The sequence below is a fragment of the Trachinotus anak genome, unplaced genomic scaffold (assembly GCF_046630095.1).
Source record: "Trachinotus anak isolate AG129_WGS33_773 ecotype Australia unplaced genomic scaffold, CSIRO_AGI_Tana_v1 ptg000002l, whole genome shotgun sequence".
NCBI classification, from domain to species: Eukaryota; Metazoa; Chordata; class Actinopteri; order Carangiformes; family Carangidae; genus Trachinotus; species Trachinotus anak.
In genome coordinates, this window is record NW_027273853.1 from 2824626 (window position 1) to 2835275 (window position 10650).

A 10650-nucleotide genomic window follows, 5' to 3' on the forward strand; every position below is an offset into this window, starting at 1 on the left:
ACTTCTGAAGCTCTGGTAGAGTGACAGCTGGGTTGTTCATCCCCTCCCTGACCAAAGCCCAACTTGTTTGGTTACTCAGTTTGAGCAGACAGCCAACTCTAGAAGAGTCCTGTTGGTTCCAAAACTTCTTCCATGTCACAGTTATTGAGGCCACTGTCCTCCTGGGAACAATCAGAGCTTTAGAAGTGGTTTCATACCCTTGCTCTGATCTATTCCTGACCATGATTTTATCATGGAGGTCTACAGAGATGTGTGGATTCCATGACTTGATGTTTGTCCTGGCCTTTGAATTGTGGGACCTTATGTACACAGGTGTGTACCTTTCCGAACTACATCTAATCAATCCAGTTTGCTTCAGGTGGACTCTGTCAGGTTCTAGACACATTTCAACAATAATCTATCACCTGAGCACAGTTTGCAGTGAAACATTAAAGGGTCCGAATTCTTCTGTAAATGAAAGATTTCAGTATTTGATTTTTAATAACTGCAGTTTTTAGAAAAAAACATGTTTTCACTTTGTCATTGTTGAGTCTAGACTGATCAAATCAAGTGGTCTGAATATGTTTTGAAGCTTACTGCAAGTCATCATCATGAGGTGGCTGCAGGGCCACGTCTGGTGCTGAGACAGTCAGACTGCATCATCATGTTAGAGATGCTCGACTGGCCGATCTTTATTTTGTAATGAAATAAGTAATCAGTGGACGACCATCAGCGCACTGATCTTTACAACAGCAGCTGTGTTTGACTTCTGCAGGTGATCGCTGCCAGACACCTTCCGAAGCCGGGCCGCAGCATTGCCAGTCCATTTGTGGAGATCGAGTTATGTGGACACACAGAGGAGAAGTTCAAGACCATCGTCTATCGTAAGAAAAGGGGGGAGGGGGAGATGGTGAGGGTTAGACCTACAGCATAGTGTATGGAGGACCTGTGATGTTACAGGAAAAGTAATATCAAGTATAATAGAAAAGTATAAAGTATAAAAAGAATTTATAAATGAACGATTAATTCATCAATAAATACTTCATATTTAAAAATAGATTTACAAAAACAGTATAAAACACTCATTTAGAGATACATTTAGTAATTCACGAATAAGTAATAGAATTTGAAAAATTGGGAATAAATAGCGGGATTCCTTTTTTAAGAATTTATAAATGAACTATTAATCCATCACTAAATACTAAAATTGGATTCACAGAAACAGCATAAAACACACTTCATTTATGGAGCGAGTGGGCAGCGAGCGACACAATCGTACAATCAAAGGCTTCGTAGGTCGTCAGTTCAAACAGTGCTGTTGTTCTGCCGACTGCAGGTGATAACGGTCTGAACCCGGTGTGGAAAGCCCCAGCAGAGCCTGTGGTCTTCACTGTATACGAGCCTGAGCTAACCTTCCTGCGCTTTGTGGTCAACGAGGAGGATATGTTCTCAGACCCCAACTTCCTGGCTCAGGCCACATTTCCTGTCAAAGGCGTCCGCTCAGGTGGGAACACACACAGACAGCGCACAGTTAGTGAGCAGCGGCTCACACAAAGCTGCTGCAGCAGTCACTGTCTTTACCCATTATCTTCAGACAAGGTTTCTGTACGCTCTACCGATCGTCTTACTTTTCAGTTCGACCCTCTCTTGTTCCTCTTTTGAGACAGTTCAGATCCCGTATACAACAGACAGTATCAGTAAAGAGAAACCATTGAGGTCAAATATTCCTCCCATTGTTTGAAACATGGAGTTTCACCCAGCAAACATGAACTACTACAGATCATGTACACATAGTGTTTTTGGTTTGACTTGAATATCTTCCACTGGTTATTCACTTCTTTTCTCAGGAACACTGTCCTTAGTTTTGACTGTTCAGTTGTAGTTTCTTTTTTAGAATATTAAAATTACACGTTGTCATCTGTAAAATCTGCAAAACATATGATAAATGGTTTTATTAATGTATTTTCAAATGTCATTATTGCGGTATGTGCAGAGCTTCCTCTAAATTTGCAATAGAAGATGACATGTTCCTAATTTAATCTGTGTTAAATGATATTACAACAAAGTTACTGACAAACTGTAAACCTGAGAGTATCCCAGCATGTAGGCACTGGCAAAATATACTGAAGACATTCACCTGATGGATATTTTAATGCACCCATAATGCAGTGCACAGACAGTGGGATGAATGGGTCAAAAGTGGGGGCTCACAGCTCCTTCATTTATCTGGCCCTGCTGCAGTAATGTCAGTGACATGGAATTTACAATAAATGGGCTGCAACAATCAAAACCACCAGTGTGGACCTTTAATTCAGTAGTTGAACGTGATCATTTACAGGCTGAACACACAGTGGATTCAATGCTTTTGTATTGTTTCAACAGGTTTTCGCTCTGTACCTCTAAAGAACGGATACAGTGAAAACTTAGAGTTAGCCTCTCTACTGGTCTACATCAATGTACAGCAAGCAGGGGTGAGAACACACACAAACACACACACACACACACACACACACACACACACACACACACACACACACACACACACACACAGAACAACAGTGTGGATTTGCACACTGTATATATGATATCAATATGGAGGTGCTGTATTTCTGCTGTTTTGATCACATGACTCTTGTCCTCCAGAAAGCAGAGGAGGAGCTGTACTCGTCCTCAAGCCAGCTGAGGAAAAAGCAGGCGGAGCTCAGCAGTGAACCGTTCCTGTACGACACTCACGCCAACATTCAGCGCTCTGCCGCCCCTCGCCAACACAACAGCCTCACGAGAGAGTCCAGCACCAGCGAGAAACACAAGTACGTCTCGGGCACACAGGGCGTGGAGGGGAGGTGGGTGGTTAAATAAAATGTAATGAAATGTGTGAAGTCCCTGATTATTTCTACTGTTTTTTCTTTGCCGCAGGACAAAAGAAAAGAAGATAAACAACAGTAAGTTCTACTCCTGAGGACTCAGCAGAACCTCACCTGTCTATGTCCTTCCTGTCTGAGAGGCGGGAGGATTGGGAAATTTGTGATCTGTGCAGTTCAGAGTTTTCCAATTGTAACATTTTATATTGTGATTTTATACCAAAAATTACAAAAGCATCCAATGTTCCCCCAAATAGTTTAATATTTATTTAAGATGAAAAAATGTGACATCAACATTTTCTGAAATATGGAAATACTGGAGCATGTTAATTTTATTCTCAGGGTTCTTTCTCTAAAAACCTTCTGGGAAATGTAGGAAACTTAACTACAACTGGTTCAGGCAGGTAGAGGGAAGGTGAATTGTGTATTTCCTCGGAGTGGTCCCCACAGAGAGCCAGTGTAGTGCTTCATAATTGTGCATTCAGTCTGTAATCAAACTGCAACACTGATGCTTAGATGGTATTTATTTTTACTTAAGGATGAGTGTTCGCTAAAAGCAGTTGGAACAGTTTCACTGCGTCACTGCGGGACAGTAGTTTGTTCATCTGTCAGGAAGCTTGGGTTGAATTCATCTTTTTTTGAGTCTCGTGTTAATAAATGTGAAAAAAGAAGAAAAAACTGATGAAGTCTGATGACAAGGAGAAGCTGTTTTTGCTGTGTAGTGACAGTGACTTTATTTTATCTGTGTGGTTTACATTGTGTCTTTGAAAGTGAAGTCAGATTAATGAAAACAGGGAACTTAATCCAATGTAATGAGAACATTTCATGTATTTAATTTGAAGGCATTTCAAGGAAGTGAAATGATGTCAGTCGCTTTCCTGATTCCTCTGTGACCTTCTAATGAATCAAGTCAATAAAGTATGTTTGGTGTGAGTATAACCTATGTCTCTGTTTCATCTTTCTTTCAACACTTCAGTAACTGTTTTTTACTCAACTTTTCACACAGACTTTCCTGTAATGGTTTAGCCTCATGAAGGTCCATCTTCATCCTCCTCCTCACTCAGCATGGAGCAGTCATTTCAACGTGCAAAGTCCTTTAATAGACCCTGACATATGCAATATTTTATTGATAGGGAAATAAGCTAATGATTGTGCTTCTGTTTACTTGAATAACAAGACTAAGTCAAAGCTCAGTATATGGCTGAACCACAACGTGTGAAAGTGAAGAAAGATGAAATCTGGTGGAACCACCATAAACTGACGTCATAGTTGGTCATTGTCACTCCTCTAATATCAGCTGGTTTCAGCCTGTCATCTGTTTGCTTCTCCCGTCTGCGCTCACATGCACAGTATCTTAATACAGCTGGGTCCACAGCACGGCCGTTTACATGTCTGTGTTTCTCTTGTCAGGCAACGGAGCGAGTATGAACTAGTGACTGAAACCACATCCCAGCTGCTGCTAACATCCTGATTTTATAAGCGCGACGTCGCCGACAAACTCACCAAACACTCAGGACAGAGACAAAGACTTCCGGCCACATTTCCGTGAGCGAATATGTGCCGTGTTTCGCCTCTGACACAGCTCAGTACTTTCATCCGCTCCCGTTTTCCCTGTTAAACTTACTGCATTACGTGTTAATACGAACTCAACACTTCCTGTTACCGTTTCAAATTAAAAGCCCTCTATCTTTCACTGGACACAAACCCGCCCTTTTCTCAGCAGGCCTTTTATTGCTGTGCTGCAGTAAGTGTATTATCTCATTTCCGGTTGGTGATGTTTGTTTGCTATTCAGAGCCACACGTTTCTTCAGCATTTAGTGAGGACCTCTCTCTCTCTCCCTCTCTCTCTCAGTGTGTGTCTTGTGTTTAGTTATTCCTCTGCCTCCTTTAGTAATAATGACACATGTATGACAGTAGTTTATTTGCTGTAACGGAGGTGAGCCTCAGTGTATTGGACTTAGCGCTCCTCCCCTGCCCTGCAGTTCCCCAGCAGCTGGGAAACCAGGGCAGCTCAGTAAACTGCCTTAACAGCCCACATCCATACACTGTCCAGTCATGTCCTAAGTTTATACCTAGTTTGAAAAAAATGTCTCCAAGTCCAGTAATAACTGCACAACTTGGCAACACCGCAGGCTGTAAGCGCTCCCCAATAGAACCGATTTGTGCCAAATCATTTAGAAAGATCAATAGGGAAGCTCCAAATCCTCGCATGGCATTTGGCTGGTCGATGGTGGAAATATGATCACTCATATTAGGATTCCAGGGCTGACCCCACTGTTACAGTCCAGCCAGAAATGAGGTATTAAAAGGCCAACCCTGGGTGCTATTTAGCGTTTGGATTAATATCAATGACATACTTACATACTATCACTTCCAATTTAATTTGCACAATAAGAGGGAATACAAGAGATTAAATTTGTGTGGTTGTGTTTTGGTTGGTTTCAGCACGGACTGGTGCTGATAGTTAGTACAGTGGTATGAAAAAGTTTAGGCACCCCTGACAATTTCCATTATTTTCATTTATGAATCATTGGGTGCTTGGATCAGCAATTTCATTTTGATCAGTCAAATAACTGATGGACACAGCATTATTTCAGTAGTGAAATGTGGTTTATTGGATTAACAGAAAATGTCCAATATGCATCAAAACAAAATTAGACAGGTGCATAAATTTGGGCACTCCAACAGAAAAGATCACATCAATATTTAGTCGAGCCTCCTTTTGCAAAAATAACAGCCTCTAGACGCTTCCTATAGTCTCTAATGAGTGTCTGGATTCTGGATGAAGGTATTTTGGACCATTCCTCCTTACAAAACATCTCCAGTTCACTTAGGTTTTGATGGTTGCCGAGCATGGACAGCGCGCTTCAGATCGTCCCACAGATTTTCAATGATATTCAGGTCTGGGGACTGGGATGGCCTTTCCAGAACATTGTACTTGTTCCTCTGCATGAATGCCTGAGTCGATTTTGAGCCATGTTTTGGGTCGTTGTCTTGTTGAAATATCCAGCCCCTGCGTAACTTCAACTTTGTGACTGACTCTTGAACATTATTCTCAAGAATCTGCTGATATTGAGTGGAATCCATGCGACCCTCAACTTTAACGAGATTCCCCGTACCGGCACTGGCCACACAGCATGATGCAACCTCCACCAAATTTTACTGTGGGTAGCAAGTGTTTTTCTTGGAATGCTGTGTTCTTTCGCCGTCATGCATAACGCCCCTTGTTATGACCAAATAACTCAATCTTTGTTTCATCAGTCCACAGGACCTTATTCCAAAATGAAGCTGGCTTGTCCAAATGTGCCTTTGCATACCTCAAGCGACTCTGTATGTGGCGTGTGTGCAGAAAAGGCTTCTTCCGCATCACTCTCCCATACAGCTTCTCCCTGTGCAAAGTGCGCTGAATTGTTGAACAATGCACAGTGACACCATCTGCAGCAAGATGATGTTGTAGGTCTTTGGAGGTGGTCTGTGGGTTGTCTTTGACCATTCTCACCATCCTTCGCCTTTGCCTCTCCGATATTTTTCTTGGCCTGCCACTTCTGGCCTTAACAAGAACCGTGCCTGTGGTCTTCCATTTCCTCACTGTGTTCCTCACAGTGGAAACTGACAGCTGAAATCTCTGAGATAGCTTTTTGTAGCCTTCCCCTAAACCATAATGTTGAACAATCTTTGTTTTCAGGTCATTTGAGAGTTGTTTTGAGGCCCCCATGTTGCCACTCTTCAGAGGAGAGTCAAAGAGAAGAACAACTTGCAATTGGCCACCTTAAATACCTTTTCTCATGATTTGATGCACCTGGCTATGAAGTTCAAGGCTTAATGATCTCACCAAACCAATCTAAGAAACTAAAAACTAAAAAAACTAAGTAGTTACAGGTGTTCAAATCAACACAATGACAAGGGTGCCCAATTTTTTGCACAGCCTATTTTTCACATCTGATTTAATTTCATACAACTTATTATTGCGACACTAAAAATCTTTGTCTGGAAAATACCCCAGTACTCAGCTTTTATTAGAACATGAATGGCATGCCTATGTGATCATTTTCTGTGAAGACAGAGTAAATTATTATGCAGCCTCAAAGGGGTGTCTAAACTTTTTCATACCACTGTACATGTGCATTGAACCAACATGCTGCATCGCATAAAAATGTGATGCATTTGCAATTTCTTCCACCTTTGTAACAAACCAAACTGAGGTTTGCTGGCTGGATGTTGACTTACTGTGATACCTCTGGATGTTACATGTCTCTTAACAAAAAAAAAAAAAAAAAAAAAAAATATATATATATATATATATATATATATATATATATATATATATATATATATATATATATATATATATATATATATAAAAAGAACACATGCCACACACAGGTGAAACATATTCACAGACAGTTTATTTTTGATTGAAATTATTTAACATCATAGTTGTTATTTTTCCTGTTGAAGATCTTTTGTAGTTTTATTACAACAGCCACAGAACAGCAGCAGCAGCAATAATAATAACCCAGCAGGAAAAGCAGATCAATGCAAAGAAAGACTGAAAAAGAGAGAGAAACATGATGGGCGCTCCTTTTCCAGCTGCCAAAAAAGATTTTACTACAAGGAATCATGGGAAATAGAGTTATTTTTTCCAGTCTGTCAGATTTGTCCGGCTGTGCCACATCTGACCCTGTTCCTTCCATAAGACACGAGCACAGTCATACACAACTTGAACATGGTAGAAACTCTTTACAGCTTGTTTAGAATTTTTTTTAAAAAATCCAAAAAACAAAACAAAACAAAACAAAACAAAAAAAAACATCAGAGATAAAAGACAAGAGGGAGGAATCAGGATGGGAATGGAAAGCAAAGCACAGTGAGCTCCACAGGATACGGAGACATGACAGAACAGAGGAGGTGTTTCTATTCAACCATCAGATGTTCTACAGTAATACAAACCCCCCCCCTCCATTACAACCTCAACATGCTGGTCCCCACGCTCACAGTTTGGACGAGTGGCAGCTCATCAAGGCCGAAAACCTGTGGGACGACCTCAGTGACAAGATTTCCCCAAGACGGCCGCCTTGTTTAAAGGAAAAGTTTGACATTTTGTTTGCTTTCACGCTGACAGTTAAATGAAAAGACTGATACTACTCTCATGTCTGTACGTTAGCAGCCAGTTAGCTTAGCTCAACATAAAGCAATTAGCTAGCCTGGCTCTGTCCAAAGGTAACTGAATCTGCCAGCGTCTCTTTTTAGCTCACTGAAAAACTGGTGGAAAAACGGCATCTTGAGGGTTCAGGGTGTTTATGTGCTGCACTCTGCTTGGCTGGGTGCAGCGACTTCCTGGAGTCTTGTCGTCACTGTGAGGTTGCCAGGCAACCAGCAGAGACTTTTTCCACTTCAGTTTTTGTTCTTCAACAAGTGAGACATAATACGCCAGGCTAGCTGTTTCCACTTGTTTCCAGTCTTTGTGTTAAATTAAGCTGAGCCCACGCCGGCTGCAGCTTCAAAGTAAATACACAGACATGACATTGTTATCAGTCTTCTCAGCTAACTTGTTAAAAGAAAGTCCATATGCATGTTTCCCAAAATGTTGAACTATTCCTTCAAGACTTTAACATCAGGTGTAAAACAAAACAGTTTTAAATCAAACTGAACCATCAGTTTCCTGATGTGTTGAAACAACAACTTCATTTTAAAATGATAATGGCCGGTCAGCACAGTACACCTCTGATATGATGATGTGGCAGGATTAGAACAAAATTCTTGGATAAACAACAAATATTAGCATTTTTTGATATGAAAATGGTCAAACTTAAATAATAAAATCTCAGCTTGAGGCAGCTTCAGTCTAAAAGTACTAGTATTGGTATTGGCTTTTAAAAAAAAAATCAATATCAATCAAACCCTAAATGCCTCAACCAATAGGCTCCTGGGTAGATCTGGCAACAACCAATCAGAGAACAGTTAGATGGCCTCTCTCCATTTCAGTCCTTAACCTCAGTGAGATAGTGATCAGACCCTTTATTATATTTCAAACCTTTTATAAAACAAAATTACAAAATAAAAATATCAGATGACGCAGCAACATGTACATGCAAAAAAAAGAAAAAAGAAAAAGAAACAACAACAACAACAACACAGGAAACAAATGATTGATTAAAGTAATCAAATCAAAGACGTTGGAAACTTAAAAGATATTATGCATTGAAAACATCATTTTTTAGATTACAGTGCACTTTGTGTGAAAAAAAAACAACCACACACATTAAGATGAAGGCAACAGCAGCCTGCCGATGACGGGAGGCTGAGAAAAACTGAGAAAAGGGATGAAGAATAAGAAAAACGGGAACGATTCAAAAAATGGTTCAAAGAGAGGAAAGGAGGAGACGACTATATACACTTGTATATACATCATACAGGATATGAAAGATAGCACAAGGTCCTAAAGCCAGACCCAAAGATGGCCGTACACAAACCGAGTCTGCAGGCCAAACAGAAACTGTCATGGCACTCAATAAATAGGAAACAAAGCATCTTATAGTGGACGGCATCCTGTCTTCTGCTGCGGCCTCTGCCTTGATTCAACAAACATCTGGAGGATTCGGGAGGTCGACACTAATAAATAAAATGGATGGATGCAGTCAGAGCGAGGCTGACTGAAATAATGGTGGAGATCTGACTTGTCCTGCCACCGACACAGGACAAATCCACCCAAACCACATACAGAGAGGAGAGAGAGTCTGACATAGTTGCAGTGTCAGGGCAGTTACCACATCATGTGAAATGTTGCCTCAATAAACAGGCAACACTGTGAGGGAATGTAGATGGGCAGATATGGCTGAAAGGTGCCTCCTTCCAAACTTTTGTCCCTTATAGCCCATTGTGACAAAATATGTACAATAATTTTGTCTCATCCTCTGAAGAGAATTATTCATCCATACAGCCTAGAAATGCCACCCATGTATGGCATAATATTATTACAGCAGAACAATTTAAAACAGGAGGTCTGATAAAAAAGACAACACTAGGCAACCCACAGCTCCACTAGAGGCACTGTGATCCTTCATTCAGACCTCAGCACGGGGGCAGAGACGTGGACACAGACGGTGTCGGTGTCTCTCCACAGGCAGGTTACAACAGGCTCCACTTACACCAGTCAGTACTAAAACCATGCACATGTTGGCTTGATGAAACAAGTGCACAAAACAAGGACGAAATCTGAATCTGAAGATGTTTGGCAAGTGTCCTTTCTTCTTTGCAAAACCGTCTTCAACCGTCTGTACAAAAGAGCCAAAAAAGAGCAGAGGATATGAAAATATACAACTCTCAGCTGGTGATGGGTCTTGTTTAAAGGTCCACTTTAGATTTACTGCAGTCCATTCTACAGGTCTGCGTTCCCACTCATGGCATGGTGCACAGGGATCCATGTGTGGGCACCCTCTGGTTGGCTTCTCGTGTTTTATGTTGCAAAAACAACAGGGCCTGTGTACTTCATTAGTCAGGACAAAATCCAGGAGAGACAGAGTAAAGGAGGCTTTAAAGACACAACTTATAAATATGAGGCAGTCCCAGACCACCCAGCTACTGCTACACAACTGTCCGATTAAATAGTAATGGGAGATCATCAGTATGTACACTGAAAACAAATGAAAAAGGAACAAATGTTGCTGTCGCTGTTTAACTTTCCTACAGACTTCTGAAACGTTTCTGAAATGTCAGCACTGGGGGGTTATCTTCATGTTTTATATAGAAACACACAATATATGAAAGCACAGATGTCTGGAAAAATATGTTCATTCAAGTTGATAAAAAC

The 10650-nt window shown here is 40.9% G+C and overlaps 1 protein-coding gene across 2 annotated transcripts in view; it reads left to right on the forward strand.

The window, feature by feature from the left end:
- Positions 1–3779, forward strand: part of plcg2 (phospholipase C, gamma 2) — a 36461-nt gene extending 32682 nt beyond the window's left edge. For both annotated transcript variants that reach the window (XM_071490187.1, XM_071490179.1), the window contains exons 29-33: positions 755–863; positions 1316–1483; positions 2362–2450; positions 2623–2789; positions 2896–3779. In XM_071490187.1, coding sequence (XP_071346288.1) covers positions 755–863; positions 1316–1483; positions 2362–2450; positions 2623–2789; positions 2896–2938 — 576 coding nt within the window. In that variant the 3' untranslated portion in view covers positions 2939–3779. The remainder of the gene's footprint in view (positions 1–754; positions 864–1315; positions 1484–2361; positions 2451–2622; positions 2790–2895) is intronic.
- Positions 3780–10650: the final 6871 nt, after the last annotated feature.